Genomic DNA, 22,499 nt, shown 5'->3' with positions numbered 1-22,499 from the left:
GTGAAGAAGCCAAATTGTGTGGTATGTTAAAAAGATGAATGTTGGAGCCAAAGCATTAATGCCAACACCTGATCCCATGATTAGTGAGTGCTCGTACAGAGGAAAAAAAAACATGAATTACTAAAAAAAAAAAAAAAAGGACGGAAAAAGCAACCTCTGAGTTGCATAATTTAGGGCTTTGCATTTATGTCTGTACAAATTTATTTATTTATTTATTTATTTAGATTTATAAACCGCTCCCTCTCCCCGAAGGGACTCGGGGCCGTGTACAGTCGGAGTAAAAAACACGATATACATACATATACATAGAGGAGGCGGTATACAAACTGTACAATAGTAATAAAATTAAAAACAACATTAAAAACTACCCCTAAAACTACCCCAAAATTAAAATAACTGCCAGGAGGATAAGGAATAGAGCTATGAATGGGCCAGGCCAGCTAATTGGAACAGGTGGGTCTTGAGTTTCTTACGGAAGGAGCGGAGATCAGTGATGGTTCTAATATCGGGGGGGAGGTCATTCCAGAGGGTTGGGCCCATCACAGAGAAGGCCCTACTCCTGGGCGCCGCCTGTTGGCATTGCTTGGTGGATGGCACCCGGAGGAGTCCCTCCCTGTGAGAGCGAATTGGTCACAGGGATGTATGGGGTAGGATGCAATCCCGCAAGTAACTAGGTCCTGTGCCATGGAGCGCTTTAAAGATGGTAATCAACACCTTGAAACGCACCCGAAAAACCACAGGTAGCCAGTGCAGCTCGCGCAGGAGAGGTGTTATGTGGGAGTATCTAGTACTCCCCATGATAGCCCGCGCGGCCGCATTCTGGACCAGTTGCAGTCTTCGGGTGCATCTCAAGGGGAGCCCCATGTAGAGAGTGTTGCAGTAGTCCAGACGGGACGTCACCAGCGCATGAGTGACTGTGCGAAGCACGTCCCGGTCCAATAAGGGGCGCAATTGGCGCACCAGGCAGACCTGGTGGAACGCCCCCCTCGCCACGGCTGCTACATGGTCATCCATTGACAGCCGGGCATCTAGGACGCCCAAATTGCGCGCCCGCTCCACGGGGGCCAGTTGCTCGCCCCCAATGGCCAGAGATGGAATCCACTGGTTGAACCGGGGCGCCAGTAGCCACAGCCACTCCGTCTTGGAGGGGATGAGCTTGAGTCTGTTGTCCCCCATCCAGACCTGAACAGCTTCCAAGCACCGGGACATCATTTCGACGGCCTCATTGGGGTGGTTCGGGGTGGAGATGTACAGCTGCGTATCATCAGCGTACAGATGGTATCCGACCCCAAAACCACGAATGATCTCACCCAGTGGCTTCATATATGTGTTGAACAGGAGGGGCGAGAGGACCGACCCCTGCGGCACCCCACAAGTGAGCGGCCTCAGGGTCGACCTCTGCTCCCCTGCCAACACACATTGCGTCCGTTCGGAGAGGTAGGAGCAGAACCACCGCAGAACGGTGCCCCCCACCCCCACCCCCTCCAGCCGGCGCAATAGGATACCATGGTCGATGGTATCAAAAGCCACTGATAGGTCTAATAGGACCAGGATAGAGGAACAACCCCTATCTCTGGCCCTCCAGAGATCATCCACCAACGCGACCAAGGCCGTCTCCGTGCTGTGACCGGGCCGGAAACTGGACTGGCGTGGGTCTAGATAATTGATTTCCTCCAGGTGACGTGGGAACTGTTGTGCCACTACACTCTCTACAACCTTCGCTAAAAAGGGAAGGTTGGAGACGGGACGGTAATTAGCTAGCTCCGCCGGGTCCAGAGAAGGCTTCTTGAGTAAGGGCCTCACCACCACCTCTTTCAAGGCGGCCGGTAAGGACCCCTCACCCAATGAAGCGTTCACTAGCCCCAGGAGCCAGCCTCGTGTGACCTCCCAGGATGCCAGTACAAGCCAGGAGGGACACGGGTCCAATAAACATGTAGTGGGTCGCAGCCGCCCACGCAACCTGTCCATATCATCGGTGGCAACAGAGTCAAACTCCTCCCAGAGTGGTCCCTCAAGACTCGCTTCTGACGTCCCCCCTGGTCCGCTGAAGGGGACCCATTCACTTATACAAACTAGGAAATAATTACATAGGTCCATATCATGCGAGAACGTTTTCAATCTGATGATTACATCAGGGCAATTGCTGAAGGTCAGTTTTGAGACTTCTTCCAAAAATGAAATAGTTTACCAAGAAAGAGGGGGCATAACTGGACATATGTTCACTTATCTCATGAAGTTCCACTTACTGTTTTCATTACTGCTTTCCTCCTTTTCCCTTTAAGTAGGAATGAGACAGTGGTGGGTTTCAATTTTTTTTAGAACCTCTTCTGTAGGTGTGGCCTGCTTTGTGGGAGTGGCTTGCTGGCCATGTGACTGGGTGGGAGTGGCTTGCCGGCCATGTGACTGGGTGGGCATGGCCAACTTGTAAAATGTGGTGAAACTCATTTAACAACGCTCTTGCTTAGCAACCAAAATGTTGGCTCAGAAACTCTGGCATTGAAGCGTGCAAGTCTTAAAGCTGTCAAGTTACAAGACCCTTGTACCCCTAACCCTTTAGAAAAAAAAAACCCGGGGTATTCAAACTTGACAGCTTTAAGACTTGTGGACTTCAACTCCCAGAATTCCACCTCTCACTCTTCATCTTGATGATGTGCGGACAGGCGGGGGGAGGGAGCTGGAACCGGTTCTAAACGGCACTGTAGATTTGTGGAACTTCTTCTATAGAAGAGGTTAGAACTGGCAGGAACCCACCTCTGGAATGAGAACTACTGCCTTTGTTTATCTGTTTCTTCTCAGAGACAGCTGCAGAAATGGAATTAGTTCAGTATGTTTGGATTTTTTAATACATTAGTCAGGAATGCTTTTTCCAGCATATAATCAATTGTGTTCAGCAGATCCTGGAATTCTTATTACTTGTTTGAATACATTGCCAAGGAAGACATTCTGGCCAATTCTACGCATTTATTGTTTTTTGGAGTCAAAAAGAAATTTAGATTAGCCTCCTCAAAGCTGATGCTTTGTTGGTTGGAAATTCTGGAAGTTGTAATCAAAAAAAGATCTGTCAAGAACCAGCACTGGGAATAATAATGTAGCATTACTTCCTCAGGATAAGGTTGTATTTTCCTGGACCTCATAGATTAGCTGATCTTTCTTCTGTGTTATGATGCAAGTATTGAAGTTAAAGGTAATAATTGTCAGGCTTCACACCAAAACCTGGTTGTAAAGCTCAGCTGTCAAACATTTTATCTCTTCTTTGTATTTATTTATTTATTCAATTTGTACACCATTTGATTTCTCTTAGGTGGGCATGTGCTTACCTGTCAGAAAATTTTCAGGGGGCATAATTTTTTTTACTGCAGACAAGAAGGGGACTTCCCATGTATTCTGCAATTCAAAGAAGAATGTAAATGTATCATGGATTTCACTTTAGAGGTTGTCAGGGATCTTCAGTTTCACTCTCCTCTTTTTTCCTTGTTTGATCTTTTCCCCCTGTTTCTTTAACTGTACCATTATCTGATCTCACGTGCCACCTTTTTTGAAATATCAGTTCATAGGACCAAATCTTTGGAAACCATCTTCTCCACTTTTGGTGTTTTAAGAAGCAGCTGTCAGTTCCTGTAAAATAGAGTGACCCCTGCTTTCTTTACCAGAGAACTTAATGTTGTGGGCCCCAAAACTGGAGTCGAACATGTCCCTTGAAAAGTAGGTGGGTAATAGGAGGGACCTTTTTCATCAGAAAAACTAAAAATGGTTTTTAGTTTGATTTTTGGTCTCTGGCCATAAATAAATAAAACAGAGGTAATCCTTGACTTACAAGAGCTAATTTAGTGACTATTTGAAGTTATAATGGCACTGAAAAAAGTGACGTGGCCGTTTTCCACATTTATGATCATTGCAGTATTCCTATGATCATGTGATTTATATTTGGATTCTTGACAACTGGTTCATATTTATGATAGTTGCAGTGTCCCAGGGTTATGTAATCATCTTTTACTATCTCCTTACAAGCAAGGTCTATGAGGATGCCAGATTCACTTATCAACTGTGTTACTAATTTAACAACTGCAGGGATTGTGTTACTAATTTAACAACTGCAGGGATTACTTAACAGGTGTGTAAAATGGGATACACTTAACAAATTTCTCACTTAGCAACATAAATTCCGGGCTCAAGTGTGGTCATAAGTCAAGAAGGCTGAGTTGAGAGGCAGATAAATGTGTGATGGAAGAAAGAAAAAAGATACTAAATCATTTCAGAGTAATTATTTGTTTGAAGTGGGACCTGTGGGGCTGTAAACCTGATGTTATTTTATTCTCTTAGTCTTAGCCACCTTCTCTTTAGTAAAATCTTACAAACTTCAGTTCCTTCAGTTATTGAACAAGATCATTGAGTGAGTTAAACTTTTGGTTGCTGATCTGTGATAGCAAATCAGAAGCGCAGAAGCAATTTGATCTCCGTGAACTTATCTTCATGCTTGCAGAACAGTTGCAAAAAGCCCTTCTTTGTGCATTTGCTCACTCACTGATGAGTAAGAATTCCCATCAACAGTGTCAGAGTCTGTAAGTAAATGGCACGCTGCAGCTTTTCCCTTTCACAAAGATGAAAACCAATTGGATAACTTTGGGCCAGTCATTCTCAGTCTAACCCACCTAACAGGGTTGTTGTTGTGGAAAAAAATAGGATGATGGTGTACTGGATATGTTTGGTGTCCTGAGTTATTTTTTAAAAATAATAAAGGTCAGATACAAAGGAACAAATAAAATTAATTTATCATTTTGCTGATGTAAAAGAGAGATATTTTTATATCTGCCGCCTGCCAGTTCAACCTGTTATGAAATGTTGCTTTAGAAAAGTCTGTCTTACTCTGACTTTGCTCTCCTTTTGGTTCCAAACAAGTGTTTTACTTCTTCTTACCATCTGGAATTAATTTCTGTCTTTGACATGACACAAAAATACCACCCAAACATCTGGTAAATCGATCTCTTGTGGAAAGAGCTAAATCTGTGGATTCACTATCTTCTATTTTTCTTAAGCTTGTCTCACAGAATTCTTTTCATATTATGTTACAAGTGGTTGTCTTCTCCTAAAGCAGAAATAGGGAGCCATAGCTTCTTTATGATTTGTAGACTTCAACTCCCAGAATTCCTGAGCTGGCATGAGTCCACTGAGAAGTTTGCTGGTTCAGGAGTTCTGAGAGTTGAAGTCCACAGTCATAAAGGGACCATAGTTCCACACCCCTATCCTAAAGAGTCATTAAAATTGTGGGTGTTAACCGTTTAGCCCCTCAGTGAACTCATGCCAAAAGGATGCTAGAATTCTACTTTATTGATATAGGCTAAAGTAAAAGAATCTTGAAAACCTGATTGTATTTTCCTTTCCCTGCTTCTTATACTCCAAGGAGTTAAGGCAGAGTACATCTGAGGGGTTATTTTAAACATTTTTCTTAAAACCCATGTTGTCTGCATAATTTCTCCCAAGGTCATCTCTGTGGCTCATCAAATATGGGAACTCACAAATTCATAGTTGCATGATCATTATTCTGTACTATCAAATAAGATTTTAGAGGATCAAAATAAATTGTTAAAAAGTCCTGTAATGTTTTGTCCAAATTGGTAATTACAATACTTTGGATCTAGGCAAATGGTTACATGGCAATGGAAAAATACACTTGTATCCATGATCAATTAGCATTTTTAAAAAATTTGAAATACACTCCACTCTGGAAACACTCAACATAAAACTGAACAAATCTATCTATCTATCTATCTATCTATCTATCTATCTATCTATCTATCTATCTATCTATCTATCTATCTATCTATCTATCATCTATCATCTTTCTTTCTTTCTTTCTTTCTTTCTTTCTTTCTTTCTTTCTTTCTTTCATTCATTCATTCATTTTCCCATTTTAGAAACTGTAATGGTAGCTAAAGATCTGATCCTGAACCACCTAGAACTGTGATGGCAAACCTGTGAAATGCATGCCACGGGTGGCACGCAGAGCCCTCTCCATCAGCCCAGCTCCACCGCACATGTGCGCACGCCACCCATCAGCCGGCTGGTCTTCAGGTCATGCGCATGTGCGGAGGCGGAGCCTTCACCGATCTTTGCAGATCAGGGAAGGCAAGGGTGGCAGGAATATAGGAGAAAACATGTGAGCGCAGGGGAGAACTGCTGCTTAGATTGGGGAAGGCATGGGCGGCAGGAATGGAAGAGAAAGCCTGGGCGGGCTGGGGGGGGGAGAAACTGTGAAGATCGCGAGCCCCCCTACGCCCCATTTTGGGCCTGAAAAGCCTCCTGCACCAACCTGGAAGCCAAATTGGGGGCTGGGGTGCATGCATGGCAGGTGCATGTGCAGGAAACGCATGCAGGGTGCATGCGCGGGGTGATCACATTGCATTTTGGGGATTAGGGCATGCACACGTGCATTCGTGCGTGCGCTTTGGCCACTCAGCACCAAAAGAGTTAACCATCAGTGGCCTAGAATGTATGTATTAGCAATAGCACTTAGACTTGTATAACGCTTCACAGTGCTTTTACAGCTATCTCTGAGCAGTTTACAGAGTCAGCATATTGCCCCCAACAATCTGGGTTCTCATTTTATCAACCTCTGAAGGAGGGAAGGCTGAGTCAACCAAATTGCAGGCAACCGGTAGTCAGCAGAAGTAGTCTGAAGTACTGCATTCTAACCCTGCGCTACCATAGCTCTTCGCAGTATTAGAAGAATTTTGAATAAGTTGTGCATAAATTAAGACTGTATTGCATTTATATTATCTCTCCAATCATAGTAGAGCTTATTCTTTGTCTACCATAGAACATAACATGGCACAGACATACGGTCCAGCTTTGACTTGGTATCCATGGGAGAAAGTCTGTGTTTTCCAAATGCGGATTGTTTTAAGCCAAGTGGGAAAGAAGATAGTAGGAAGTGTGTAGGGAAACAGGTGATGGCTAATGCCTCTATCTGAATTATTTATCTAGTGAATGAATGACTATCCTACAGTTCCTGCAGATCCAGAGTTGGAAGATGGAGTAGATTACATTTTGGGTACCTTCCAAGTTCACAATTTACAATTTTATGAAGGTTTTATCCCTATCAAAAGATAGGACAAGACATAACATTAGTGGTTGTGTTATTTCTTCTCAGTTTTCATGCAGTAGATTTTTAAGGAACAAAAATGTAATGTCTTAATAGCTTTGACAAATGTTTAGGAAGAAATCCTCTGCTAAAGGGCAGGCTAATTAGAGAAAACACCTTGTAGCTGCTGAACTCAGCAAACTGATCCCAGCTCAGAGTAGCTATATTAAATTCTGGACCAATTGTAAATTTATGAGCATATTTTATTTCACCCAGGAACAAAAACTGACCAAGAATATATATCTTTTACATCTATATTAGTTTGATATGCAGAGAGGCAGAAAAGTATCAGGAATTTCACCATTTCACTTAGCAGCAGGACAGAATGTACTTTTCATTTTAAAAAAAGAAATCTATAATTGTTATTTATTTAGTTATTTGCAACAAAAAGCAACACTTTTCTCCAGTTTTGGCTATGATATATTTGTTACTCTAGAACACATCAACCAGCTGCTTTCCAAATGAGCAAATTCAATTGCCAAAATCATTGGAGAAAAGGAATTCCAGTCCTCCTTCAACCACAGACATTTGATTCCATGGCTAAGGCAAGACTAGAACTCGTGGTCTCCCACTTTCTAGTCTGATGCATAGACAGTAATAGTGATAGAATCCGTACAGAAAAACACCTGGACATTGATTGGTGAAATTCAGACTATTGTCTTGCAGTGTTTGTCTTGCAAAATTGTGTACTATACAAAGCGAGTGCAAAACAATTTCACATCGTAAGCATTTTAAAATAAACATACACCCACACACAAACTGATTTGCTGAAGATTCATAATTGGTGTTATTATGTTGATATTTAAATGTACACCTCTAAACGAAAGTGATATTTAGTTTCTTGTGAAGGCATGCTAAGAAAGCCTGAAAATAGGAAGTAAATGTTTGTCATAGACATACAAGGCAAGTCCCAGGTTGAGCCTAATTAACTAGGGAATAAAGAAGAATTTTAAATGTTAATTGGGAAAGAATCATTCTATAATATATGTATAACTTACAATATAAAGTTAATGTACCTGAGTTAGCACAAAGCAGTTGGGAAGTACTAATTATGGTTTTTTTCCCCCCAGAAAGCTTCTGTTAGCATTCTTTGAATTAATGGTGCATTGATATATCTGCAGATTCCATTGCAGATTCCTTTGAATTTAAATGTTTGGAAGCTATTATTGCCAAATGTTAGTATTTTCAGTCTTCCTCATTGTTTTCTTTGGCAGTCCAGTTTTAGTTTGAGAGTGATTTCAAAGATGTTAAACAAAATTTCTTTCAGAGCAGGTGCATCCTTTGAAAAATATACAGTACTGAGTCCCTTTAGTGTATAAAATGGCTGCATGTGGTGTTCTACTAGGGTACTTTTGGGGGAAAAATAAATTATTTATGTGTTTATTAGAATTGTATACTTCCTCCGTGTAAAAGGCAAGATGATTTACTACTAGGCCTCCTCCCCTGGGATCCCATGTTGCAAAATGTCTTAGCAAGTCAGTACTAGATGTTTAACAAATGTGTACCTCTAATGCAAAGGCTAGCCTAGGAAAGTCAACGAACTTTATAGATAATCCTAAACAAACTTCATTCCCAAGATAGTTAGTAGTTTTACTCTGTTTTTCACATAGCTTGTTTTTCATGGAAAAGCATGGGAAAACAGCAGTGCTGGCTCTGGCTGCAGACCTGTTGAATCCACCAATTTGTCCCCAGGAGGCTGACAAACAGACCTTGATAGTAAAAGCCTAAACATGCCCCTGATTGCTGTTATGCATATACATTGTATCTCCCGTGAATTTGAACTCCAGAATATATTGAAATATCACAATAATAATTGGAGCTAGTAATAACAGCATTGTACCAATAATAATAAAGCTATTGTGGCTAATATCGCCGCTAATGGACTATTCCCTATAATAGTAGGTAGTAGTAGTAATAGCAATAGCACATAGACTTATATACCGTTTCACAGTGCTTTACAGCCCTCTCTAAGAAGTTTACAGAGTCAGCATATTGCCCCCAACATTCTGGGTCCTCATTTAACCCACCTCAGAAGGATGGAGGTTTGAGTCAACTTTGAGCCTGGTGAGATTCAAACTGCCAAATTGCAGGCAGCCAGCAGTCAAAAACTTAGCCTACAGTACTGCATTCTAACCACTGCACCACCATAGCAATCTTGTTTTAAAGCTTTTTTTTTTCAAGCTTTATACCTCCACTTCTGTTAGGTAATAGTGAGACACAAGAATGTGATTTTTTTTTACTGATCTAACAGGGTGGAATCAAAAAAAGAGAACTGTGCACGATGGATCCATTATCAGATATTGCGAGACTGCTTATTTTTTGAGTAATTTTAAGTATGTATATTTATTTATATGGAAGGAGAGAGGAATGTTTTAAATTCATAGGCGTTTTATTATAACTAATATTATCTGATATGTTTTTATTTTTGGTGACCCACATTGAGGGGCTAGGCATCTTTAAATAATTATAGGTGTGCAGGGAAAATACTTACAGTTCAAAATCCTGTTGAATTTTGGGAGGTGATAGTCACTGAGCTCTTGCTCTTATAGGCTGATTAAACATGCCTTTGATATTATATTGTTGTTCAGTTACCTTGGGCTGCCTGTATATATTGCAATTCATGTAGCATCTGGACCTCTAGACGTATTAGTGAAGCAAGCCTGCCCTTCCACAATTGCCTTTTGTTTGATCAGTAGCAAAGCCACTTCAAATGCACCTTTATTTTGGAGGGTTTCTGCACAGGTTTGCCTCCTAAGTGAAGGAAGGAGCAGAGTTAATAATGAATTGAACCCCATCCTCAGCCAATTCATCTTGCTAACAGTGGAATAAATAATCTAGTCCCAAATTGATTGCTAATTAATTAATCTTCTTTGGGCAGCCAGTATATAGAGCAGAAGCCTTTTCTTAAACTTCCCCGATAAACCTGATTTTTTTTTTAAAAAAAAAAACACCCATATTTTGCTTTGGTTGGAAAGGTGAGGCAGGAGCAGAAATTAATACTTGGAAGCCAGTATTGCCTGCTTTTTTCCCCTCTGAATTATTGCACTTCTTTTTTTGCTCATTGTGATCTCTTTTTGATCTGTTGCCATCTACTTAATAAATAAATACATAAAGGAGATCACCATTTTGAAAGTACAGCTTGGGCATATCTACAACTATTTTTTCGAGTCTCAGATAAGCCTACAGAATCTGCTCTAGTATCTGGGGATGCGGTGGCTCAGTAGCTGAGATGCTGAGCTTGTTGATCGAAAGGTCAGCAGTTCGGCAGTTCGAATCCCTAGTGCTGCATAAGAGAGTGAGCTCCCATTACTTGTGCCAGCTTGTGCCAGCCAAGCAGTTTGAAAGCATGTACAAATGCAAATAGAAAAAATAGGGACCACATTGGTGGGAAGGTAACAGCGTTCCATGCGCCTTCGGCATTTAGTCATGTCGGCCACATGACCATGGAGACGTCTTTGGACAGCGCTGGCTCATTGGCTTTAAAACGGAGATGAGTACCGCCCCCTAGAGTTGGGAACACCTACCACATATGTGCGAGGGGAACCTTGACCTTTATCTGCTCTAGAATAATTCATCTTGCTTAGCCGCCACTACTATACTAGAAAGCACACAGAGTGTAGCAAAGAGGCTACAGATAAGGTTCTCATATTCTTTTAAGCTCCCAGTGATATAACTGGATACCAAAGTCGACATTGCTTATTCTTTTTGGGAATCTCAACTGGGCTCCGCAGTATGACAAATAGAGAAATAGATTCCTCAGACTAGCAATCCCACTTGTTATCTGTGGATGACACTGACGTATAAAATAATCCTCATTATTTAATTTTATTGCAGGATTCTGAATTTGACCCCATGAAATTTGCCAGCATCATTGAATGTGAAGAACCCAATAATGACATACGTAGGTTTAGAGGCTTCATGTGAGTATAATTTACAATGTCACCTGTAGTTTTTGATTTACTTTAAGGTGGAATTTCCCTACGATAACACAGCGTTGGATATTCTTTAAAATATCTATTAAAACCTGTTTGCTAATTTAAATGAAATACTTACATTTTTACAATCCCCCCCCCTCCACTTATAATGTATCTTATTGTTTCGTTGCTAGGAAAGGATCCAAATAATAATACAGAATGACAGAGTTGGTAGGGATCTTGGAGGTCTTCTGGTCCACGCCCTGCTCAGGCAGGAAACCCTATACCATTTCAGACAATTAATTATTCAATCTCTTCTTAAAGACTTCCAATGTTGGGGCACCCACAACTTCTGGAAGCAAGTTGTTCTACTGATTAATTGTTCTAACTGTCAGGACATTTCTCCTTAGTTTTAGGTTGCTTTTCTCCTTGATTAGTTTCCATCCCTTGCTTCTTGTCTTGTCTTCAGGTGCTTTGGAGGAAAGGTTGATCCCCCCCCCCGCCCCTTCTTCTTTGTAGCAGCCTCATAGATATTGAGACACTGCTATTCTGAGTGATAGCAGTAATGTAATTGCTTAATAATGATCGGCTGAATACTTTTAAATATCTGTAAATAGGAGGAATGATTTGGGTTTGGCTAGTCTAGAGAAAAGAAGGACTAGGGGTGACATGATAGCAACATACCAGTATTTGAAGGACTGCCACAAAGAAAAGGGGTCAATTATTTTCCAAAGCACCAGAGGACAGGACAAGAAACAGTGGAGGGAAACTAATCAAAGAGAGAAGCAATCTGGGATTGTAAGGAGAAACATGTCAGGGGAAATTTTACCCTGAGCTAATGAGGTCTTAGACCGACGGCTTTCCAAACAGCATATCTTCAGAAAAGCGAAAGTAAGATCCAATAACAAGTTCTAATTAAAACAAACTTTTAATATGAAAATAAGAAATAAGAAAATAAACAAATCTATCTAATTGTTACATTTTGGCAAGAGCAAATTATCGTCCACCTTCTTGGCAGACGAACAGAAGATCAAAAGAAAGAAGTCTCTGGAATGTGTGATGTATATGAAAACATGTTAAGAAGCATGCGCAGTAAATCATTGCTGATAAGGGCCTATGACCTGCGCAGTAACTCATCAGTTCGGCTAGCAAACAATTAACGCAGTGACATAACAGAACAATTAACCAGTGGAACAGCTTGCCTTCAGAAGTTGTAAGTGCTTCATCACTGGAGTCACTTGTCTGAAATGGTATAGGGTTTGCGGCTTGAGCAAGGGGTTGGACTAGAAGATCTCCAACGTCCCTTCCAGCTCTATTCTGATTGATAATCAGTTTTCTGTTTTAATGACTCCTTTTTTCTCCTACTTTTCTCACTCTCTTGCTTATATAACTTTCATGGTTTTTTTTTTAAAAAAGCACGTCCCGTGAACACAATGCTATAGTATCTGCCATCTCTGAACAGAGTAACAAAAAGTATAGGGGCATAACCCATCCTATGCCAGTCAAGCATTTAAGATAAAGGTCACAACCAGCAGCCTGTTTCTTCAGTTTCACAAGCTACCGTGATGATTTAGGCTTCTGTAAACATTGTTTTGAGTGCTAAATTGTTCCGGTACCTATGAACTTCAAAGATTATTCAACCTTGCAACCATTGTGTGAGATTAAAAAGCCTTTAGCAGACCAATATAAGAACTAGTTTGTAAGAGAATTGGTCATCTTATCCTTTTTTTTTCTTTCTTTTTCTTACCATTATATTTTTATGATTGCACCTTTTGGGAACTTTATAAGTACATGCAATACTGTGGGGGGAATTGTTTTTTTTTAAGCAGCAGTACATTGAATTCTTAAAAACTAAATGAATTATGAGCTGCTGCAATAGGTGATGCATCATCAGTTTGGCTGTTGTTCCCGAGATGATATCTTAATAAATAAAGCTGACTTCTCTAGCATCAGAGTGGCTTTCTATCACTTTCCTTGATCCATATGATTGTCAGAAAACTATCGCCCTCTTTCAGGTCACTTTGTTCTAAGCTCTGTTCTGTGGCCTCGTATAGCTCTCAAAGGGTCCTTTCTAAAAGTCTTTACCAAATTTCAGCAGAAAACACAGATTTTCAGTGGTTCACATTTTGCTGGTTTCCCAAAAAGTACTGTGAAAGTGTCCTCGCAAAACCTCAGCAAAAAAGTGTCTCTGTCAGTTCAAAAGAAGTCAGTGCTTCTCTAGCTATGCTGGTTGCTTCCAAACTCTACTACAGCTAGCCAACATTCTGTAAATGTTGATTGTGATTTTGTTAACGATAGAGACTTGGATTTGATTCAGAAGGATCTCCTTCTAACTCAGCAATTCTTAGCCACAAAAACAGCCACATCTTTTTATATTTTCAGATTGATACAGAAGTCTCAAAAAGGCACTCTGTTTTAATGAACAGAGAAGAATTGCAGCCCCCCAAAGTCCTAATTTTTAGTTTGCATTAGTCTGTATTTGTTAGGAGTTAACTCTTTACATTGCTTTGAGCTTCCTTTTTCTTTATCTTACACTAGTCGATAGCCCAGCGTTGCCCGGGTATTTATTTATAGGGGGAAAATGTCCAGACCCAACGTAATTTCTGTATTGGATTTTCCCCCTTACCATAGGGAGCCCCCTTGTGGAGTATTGTCAAGCTGTTACCATGGTGACTCCACTGCAGTGTACAGTAGAAACCATTTTACAGCAGTACAGTAGAAGCCATTTAAAGGCACAACAGGCTGCATCTTATATATATACATGGTATTTCAAATATTTAAATATTATTTAGAGCAATACATAAATAAATCATATTTCCTAATGACGTCTGAAATAGTGTGGTCATGGATACAACATAGGTAGCACTTGACTTACAACTGTTTGTTTACTGACCGTTTAAATTTAAAACATCACTGAAAAATGTGACTTACGACCATTTTTCACACTTATAACCATTTTTCACCATTACAGCGTTCTCATGGTCATGTTATTAAAATTTGGATGCTTGGTAACTGGTTCATATTTGTGACAGTTCCAATGTCCTGGGGTGATGTGATCCCCTTTTGCAACCTTCTGACAAGTAAAGTCAATGGGGAAGCTGGAATCACTTAACAATTTTGTTACTAACAACAGCTGCAGTGATTCACTTAATAATTGTGGCAAGAAATGTCATAAAAATGGAGCAAAATTCACTGTCTCCCTTAGCAACATAAATTTTGGGCTTAATTGTGGTTGTAAGTCAAGGATTACCTGTAGTACATAAAACCCTTAAATATTTCTTTTTCTCATGCATTTAAAATCCTGTAGTTTGATAAATTACCCAAATAATCTATTTGTTTCACAATTCTGAAAGAGAAAATATTGCACTGATGTTTTGTGAAATACCATGATATAATACTCTGAAATAAGTCTTCCATTATGAGAAGCCAATGTGGCTAAATATAAAACTGACAAATTCAGCCTTTCTAGCTTCCTTAGAAATTGCTTAAATGTAATATATCTTTGTCCTCCCTCTTTTTAATTAATACACATTATTTATAAATAAATTATTATCTCCTTCCATCTTCCTTGTTGGCAGTGTGCATAAGAATGGGAAAAAAGTTCCACTGTATAAAGAAAATCTTTTGTTACGAGGATGCACTGTTAGAAATACAGAAGAAGTCTCTGGAATTGTGATCTATGCAGGTAAACTGTAGCTGTTATCTTTGTACTTATTATATATTTTCCCCTCTTTTCATTTTTAGTTCCATTTATAGATGCTATCATGTAATCAAGTTGTTTTTTTCAGGTCATGAGACAAAAGCCTTGTTAAATAACAGTGGACCACGTTACAAACGCAGTAAGCTTGAAAGACAAATGAATTGTGATGTTCTTTGGTGTGTCCTCATACTTTTCGCAATGTGTTTATTTACTGCTATTGGTAAGTTCTTTTAACTTTTATTTATGGACCATAAAACATTGAAGTCAGAAAAATTAAAATTAAAATACAGATAAATGAATATTTTAAAACAACCTCTTTGGGCTTAATTAAATGTTGAAGGCCTACTTCTGATGGACTGAATTAGTTGGCCAAGAAGGAAGATTTCTTCTTTCTTTCAAATATATATCCCATATTCTTAGCCACTTAGAAAGTACCAAAAGTAATGTATGGCATATTAAATAGCAACAGTACAATCCCAGTCTTGTTATATTTTGTAAACCAACCAATCCTGCTTTATGAAGCATAAATTGAAACATAACTACAAAGCAATAGAGAGAAGACAGAATTAGGATCAATCTCCTAAATTAGCCATACAAAATTATCTCTTAAAAAGAGATGTTAGTAATGTTCTGACATCTGAAGAAAGGTTGAATACAAGTATCAGAGGTTTTTGCAAATTAATGCATTCAGGTTTTTTTCTGGTTTAGATTAAAATCTGAGCTGGAAGAATCCCAAGATCTCGTCGTACATGTATACAATGCACATATCATTCCCAGGAACTCCAGTCTTTCAAACACTACCAGAATAATTCAAACGTAGTAAAAACAGCCACACAAATTAAGCAGGAGAATAGTGGAATGTCTGCAATTGCTCACAATAGTACATTTAGCTTGCCACTGGATTTTAAAACATATATTTCATCATTTCTCCCCCAAACCCACTCACACGGATGCTTGTGCAACCTGATACCAATTATGTATGATCAATAATAAGGTTCTTCTGACTCAGTATTGTCCATACCAGCTACAAGCAGTAGGTTTCTGCATTCTTCTAGATCAGTGATGGCGAACCTTTTTTTGCTCCCGTGCCATAAGTGGGGGGAACGCAGGGGGGTCGAGTGCGGGTGTGCCGCACCCATAATGCAACGCGCGACCCCCCCAGTGCGCATGCGCGCACAACGTGCGACACCCCCCCCCCATTTTTACATGTTTTTTTTGCCCTACCCAGGCTCCAGGGGCTTTATAGGAGCCTGGGGAGGGCGAAAAGAGCCTCCCCCGACCCCCCGGAGGCCCTCCGGAGGCTTCAGGGACTGTCCGGAGGCTTCCCAGAAGCCTTCGGAGCGCTTAAAATGACCCTCCAAGCAAATCGGAAGTGACTTCCGGGTTGCTCGGAGGGTTGTTTTAAGCGCTCCGAAGGCGTCAGGGAAGCCTCGGACGGTCCCTGAAGCCTTCGGAATGCTTAAAACGACCCGCCGAGCAAACTTTCGGGTTGCTCGGAGGGTGGTTTTAAGTGCTCCGAAGGCATCAGGGAAGCCTCGGACGGTCCCATCACGGTTCGCCATCACGGTTCTAGATTCTATGATCCTTGTACACACAACACATGTTTTATCTCTAATAAGGAAATTATCATATACGAGTAGTCCTCTACTTACAACAGTTCATTTAATGACCGTTCAAAGTTACAACAGTACTGAAAAATGTGGTTTATGAACATTTTTCACAGTTACAACCTTTGAAGCATCCATCAATTGTGGTTATAAGTCGAAGGCTATCTGTATTATATCAGAGCATTAATCCATCTAGTTTACAAATGTTTATATCAGGTGTGTAAAATCTGGATCCCTTGGCCATGACTGAACCTGTGAAAGTTGGTGAAGGGCACCAAGTTATCTGAACTTGGTTAACACTGACTAGCTTGAGTTTCAGAAAAGAGTCTTTCCTTTTTATTATCTGAAAATGTCAATGATAAATCATTTGGCCATCTGCACAAAAAATGTATGGCTGTCACAGAACCATTATATTCCTAGGTGACCTTGAATGTATAATTTCTAAAATAATCTAGTCTTACAAATTAGGAAAACAATCATGAAAGTGTTATCTCAGAAGACAGAAAACGTATCTGTTATACGTGTTTACTTTTCCATTGTTTAATCTGTGTTTTAATCTCTCCCTCACCTCCTGCAGGGCATGGAATCTGGGTCTGGCAGTATGATGACAAAAAGAAACCTGCCTTTGATGTCCCAGGTCCTGATGGAAACTATTGGCCTCCAGCTCAAGCTGCGTTTTATTTATTTTTGACAATGATTATTGTTCTTCAGGTAACAATGGAGCATAATACTGAAATAACATAGATGTTTCTTGTCATTTGTGACAAGTCATTGATTAAATTAATTAGTGTAGATGAATAATGTTTCATTCTAATGTACACTTGCCTGGGATTAAGTATCACTGAACATTATGAAGCTCATTTTTGGATAGAGTGTAATAGAATTGTTATTTAACATGCAGCTATACTGATATATTCCTATACTACTACATACTTCATAGAACTCAAGTCAGTTTCCACTTCACAAAAACATTTATGGTGTATGGCATTAAAGGAACAGTTTCTCCTACTGAATTTCAGCCCAGATCTTACTGTACAGAAAAATAATTCTCAGCGGTTGTGCTAGAAACATTAACCAACTTAATCCGCCCAATAGATAGCATTTTGACTTAAATAGATTCATTACAGTCATAAATGCATAGTATGGTTGCTTCCAAGAAAAGGTAAAATTATTTCTTATAAATACTATCCACAATATCCAAGTCTTATCTCTAAAATCCTAAAAACCAGTTCACTACAAATTAGACTATACCAATTTTCCTTTACCAGCCTCCAACCCATGGAACAAGTGATAGTGCAAAGCCTAAGCTCACTATTGAAAACCTTAGTGTTAAGTCCTTGCAGGCCTCATAACTCAATTGCAACCAAACTCTGACTATCTCTGTAAAAGGAAGACTGTAAAAGAACATGTGCATTTGATTTCACATTCTGAGATCCATAGAATAAATATGCGGTATTATAATATAATAATACTCCTAAATAATTTTTTACTTAGGCCAAATATAAGAATTCAGCAATATTTCCTTGCTAGTGTTTGAAAGAAGAAAGATGACAATAAATCTGTTCTTTTAGACTTCTATGTAGAAATGACGGGGAGACAGTTTTGGTAGGCTTCATTGTTTGATATAACTGCTAGCATTTTCAAGACCTAATATAAATACAGAGTGTATTGGTTAAGGCATCAGGCTAGAATCCCAGGATTACGGTCATTGAGTGAAGCAGTCCCATGATGTCTTGCTTAACAACTGCTCAGCTACCAAGATTCCAAACCCAATTGTGATCACAAGCAAAGAACTACCTGTTTATAATAGGTTAATGTAAAGCAGCGGTTCTCAAATAGTGGGGCGCGCCCCCCTGGGGGGGCGCGAGGCTCCGTAAAGGGGGGCGCGAAGGCTCCCTTTCCATCTGGGTGCAACGGCGATGAAGGCGTGGGCGAGGCATAATATATCCCGCCTGGAAGTGGCAGCACTTCGGACTGTGGATTTTCATTGGAGCCGCGGGCTGGAGCTGTGCAAGAAGCCTGCTCGGGCGGGGGTGGGAGGGAGGGAAGCATGGGACCGCCCGTCTTCGCCACCGCCTCTCCTTCGCCCCTCGTACCGGGATGCCGCCAAGGGCCTGGCAGAATATATCCCGGCTGGAAGAAGCAGGACAACAGCCGCTGCTACCAGGGGCGAAGGGGTGGCGATGGCGAGGACGGGCTGTCCCAGGCTTCCCTCCCTTTCCCCCCCCCAGCCCAAGCAGACTTTTTGCACAGCTCCAGCCCGCGGCTCTGATGAGTCTCTGAGCAGTCCCCAGCGCTGCCACTTCAAGCCGGGAAGCGCAACAGCCGCTGTTGGGGAAGGGACAAAGGGGCGGCGGTCACCCGATCTTGCCACCGCCACCCCTTCGCCCCTGGTAACGGCGACTGTTGTGCTGCTGCTTCCAGCTGGGATGCTGGAGGAGCTGCTGGCAAGGAGGGAGGGAAGAAGGGGAGGAGGGCAGAAGGGAGGTGGAAGGAAGGAAAGAAAAGCAGACACGCCGGAGGGAAAGAGGAAAGAAGGCAAGCAGGCAGGAAGGAGGCAGAAGGAAGGAGGGAAGAATGGAACTGGAAGGGAGGCAGGGAAGGAGGGAGGGAGAAAGGAAGGATAGGAGGATAGGGAAAGAGGAAAGAAGGCAGGCAGGCAGAAGGGAGGGAGGTGCAAGGAAGGAAGGAAGCATAGATAAGCAGGAGGGAAAGAAGGCAGGCAGGCAGGGGGAAAGAGGAAGGAGGGAACTGGAAGGGAGGCAGGAAGGAAGGGAAGGAGGAAGGGAGGGTGGAAGGAAGGATAGACAAGTAAGAGGGAAAGAGGAAAGAAAGCATGTGACTACGGTGTGAGACGAGGAAAGACCGGTGTGCTATGTTATGCAGAGGTGTACTTATAACAATTTTATAGACAAATGATACTATTTACAGTCGCGCGGGGAGGGGGGCGCGAAATGTTTTCTTCTTCCTAGGGGGGGCATGACAGAAAATAATTGAGAAGCACTGATGTAAAGTAACTCATTGGAACTCTTTTGAAAGGAACTGTCATTAAATTACTGTGCTAGAGATAATACAATAATACAATAATAATACAATAGTAGAGTTGGAAGAGACCTTGGAGGTCTTCTAGTCCAACCCCCTGCCTAGGCAGGAAACCCTATACCGTTCCAGACAAATGGCTATCCAACATCTTCTTAAAGACTTCCAGTGTTGGGGCATTCACAACGTCTGGAGGCAAGCTGTTCCACTGATTAATTGTTCTAACTGTCAGGAAGTTTCTCCTCAGTTCTAAGTTGCTTCTCTCCTTGATTAGTTTCCACCCATTGCTTGATTAGTTTCCACCCATTGCTTCTTGTAGATAAAACTATGGACTGCAAAGATAGAATAAAAATTTTGATTTTGCTATTTTTAGAATATGTAGCACGTAACCAGAATTCCATAAAGCAGCTAAGGTAATATTTATTTATATAACATTCACTGATATTTGAGCAAGATCAGACTACCATCCAAAACAAACAACAAACAAACAAACAAACAAAAAAGGCAAATGTATCACAATCCATCAGGAAAGTACACATTAATAAAATATGAACTAAATTTAGTATAAAACTCTTCCTGTCTCCCAGGGAATCAAAACAAATGCTAAATAAAATCCACAATAATCTCTATAAAAAATTCAGAAGAGAAGTACACACTTGGTAGTTTTAACCCTTCCAAAATCACAAGCATACATGTTTAGACACGGGAATGTTATTTATATCTACCATTTAAAAGGTTTGAGAGTATTCCTGAATCAAAAGAAATTCTTACACTAGAGGGAGATTAATGTGCTTGGGTAGTTTTACTGTTTCCCATATATTCTTACCAATATGTATTATAAGCTTCTGTATTAAGGAGCCAATTTCAGCTTCAGGGTGTATGTCCCACATGTCCTATGGCCTGTGATAGATAATCCTTTTAGCCTGATCATAGCCAACAGAAGTAAGATAATCTTTGTCTAATCCAATGGGATTTAATTTATTTTGCCCTTATGAAGCCCACAGTGAAAAATAATAATCTACTAGTGTTTCTCAACCTTGGCGACTTTAAGTCCTGTGGACTTTCTGAGAGTTGAAGTCCACAGGATCTAAAGTCATCAAGGTTGAGAAACACTGTGCTAGAACCAATAATACCAGGCCCAATGAGGAAAATTTAATTTCGGCCAGTACTGCATTATGAAGCTTTCAGCCCTCTTTATCCAAATCAAAGAAATCCTGCCTGAAGTCTGAGAACTGCCTCGGGGATTCTTTTAGAAGCAGAGAGGATGGAGCTGAGAAATTTAGGCTTTAGAACCTCTTGGGATGTTCCTTAAAAACAAAGTGCTATACAAAATCTGGAATGGGGTTTTGGCCTCAAAAAATTTAAGGGCCACAGATTTTTTTTTTTAAAAAAACCATCCTCTAGCTTAAAAAAAATTAAGATAGTCATTTAGATGCTGCTTGCTTGATGTATTTGTAATGACTTTTCCTGGATCTCGTGGCATAAAATATTGTTCTAAGGCATTGAAAGAATGAGAGAGTGATTTTATGCTATTTCCACCCACAATCGCTCTGTGCTGTTTCAGCTGCTAGAAATGCCATTTATTTGGACTTCTGGCAGTTTATGATCAATTTTTGGAACTCACAGAAGTGAGTAATAGCCTTCAATGCTCTTCAATCAACGTATCAGAGATAACCCCCACATCATTGGCATAAAGGAGTAGAGACATCGTGCACTGGCGATTTTAGGAACATGGACTTCCAAGCATTCTAAGACTCCTACCATATCATTAATATAGAATATGGACAAGGCCAGGCTATAATGCACCTCTTTTGCAATTGGCACACTCTTTTTGAGCACCTTGTGGGGGGGGGGGGGTCTCACTTGGAGCAATGGTTAAAAACACCAGATGCCTATTGATAGTAGTGTTCTGTGATCTTTTCCCATAATAAAGTTCAAGATATCAAATTAAATGCAGGTTTAAAATCAAGGAAGAGCATATAAAAAGGAGTTTTATTTTTATAGATTGAATTGTGTTATTGCAAAAAAAAATGTGTTTATTGGATGGTACGACATAAAAATGAGATCCACCATCAAGCTCCCTGCCTGAAATCCCACCTGTTCCATTCTAATTGGTTTTTTCTCCCGCAGTTTAGCCTGTTGTGTAATATCTGGTCCAGGTATCTGGCATAAAAGCTTAGTGATTACACCCAAAAGGATGATGGGCATTTGAGCAAATGGATACTCTTTGGTTCTTTCTTATGAATAGGCACAATAGCCAGCTACAATAGCATATTTGCTTCAAAAACCTTTGAAGCAGCAAAGAAATGTTGGTCATGTCTTCTCCAGTAGAATCTAGAGACAATGGCCACAATTCTGTGATTACACTAAAATTTTATTTATATTTCATGTGCCTTCTAAGTACTTAAAAAGCTCACTTATTCAGAAGACCTTTTGTCTACAACATTTTGTTACACTCTACAACCTTTTGTCTATGACATTTTTCTGATTTTCGTTAGAAAGCTATAGCTTTGATTTTTCTTGTTTTATCAGCAGCTGTTCAGAGTTGCAATACCCAACAATGACCAAATGGTGCAAGATAAGTAGCGATAATTATCAGATACTGTAGCATAGGGAAATAATAGTTATGATTCTTGAGTAACACATTTAAATAAAAAATGAACAATAAAGGACTATTTGGGACAGGAATTCCTCTGAACAGTTGGTACTGAAGATTGCACTTAACCTCGGAATATGCATTACTGTATAGCTGTTGAATGAAAAGGCACATATTTGCTTCAAATTACATTTCAAGATAGCAAGACTTAAAATGGATAAGTGTTGATACTAAAGCTCCATCTGTAAGATTATGTGATTCCGTACGATTTGGGCATTGGCAAAGAGTACCTTCTCCTTCCCTAAAAAACTACTGTCCATTCTTCCTTTAAGAGGGTCTTCCCAATCTCTGATCATTTCCAATTTAAATGACCAGCTCACATTTTGACAATCATGCTTAGCAAGCCAATCAGTTAGCTATCAGCAGTCTTTTTATCTTACATATAACAAAAGTGGAACCCCCATCTTTTAAGGATGTTGGCCATATGATTTTAAGTGAAATGACA

General features: G+C 40.3%; 1 protein-coding gene across 2 annotated transcripts in view; it reads left to right on the top strand.

Annotated features, from left to right (window-relative positions):
- Positions 1-22,499, top strand: part of ATP10A (ATPase phospholipid transporting 10A (putative)) — a 323,794-nt gene that overhangs the window by 83,324 nt on the left and 217,971 nt on the right. For both annotated transcript variants that reach the window (XR_014174818.1, XM_081946012.1), the window contains exons 3-6: positions 10,973-11,058; positions 14,631-14,737; positions 14,841-14,972; positions 16,937-17,070. Coding sequence is in view for 1 of the 2 variants with exons in the window: in XM_081946012.1 (XP_081802138.1) it covers positions 10,973-11,058; positions 14,631-14,737; positions 14,841-14,972; positions 16,937-17,070 (459 nt within the window). In the remaining variant the exon portion in view is untranslated. The remainder of the gene's footprint in view (positions 1-10,972; positions 11,059-14,630; positions 14,738-14,840; positions 14,973-16,936; positions 17,071-22,499) is intronic.

This window comes from Natrix helvetica (assembly GCF_964273705.1).
Source record: "Natrix helvetica genome assembly, chromosome: 3".
Lineage (NCBI taxonomy): Eukaryota > Metazoa > Chordata > Lepidosauria > Squamata > Natricidae > Natrix > Natrix helvetica.
Note: the sequence above shows the minus strand (reverse complement) of the source record. Positions and strands in the feature narration are given on the sequence as shown.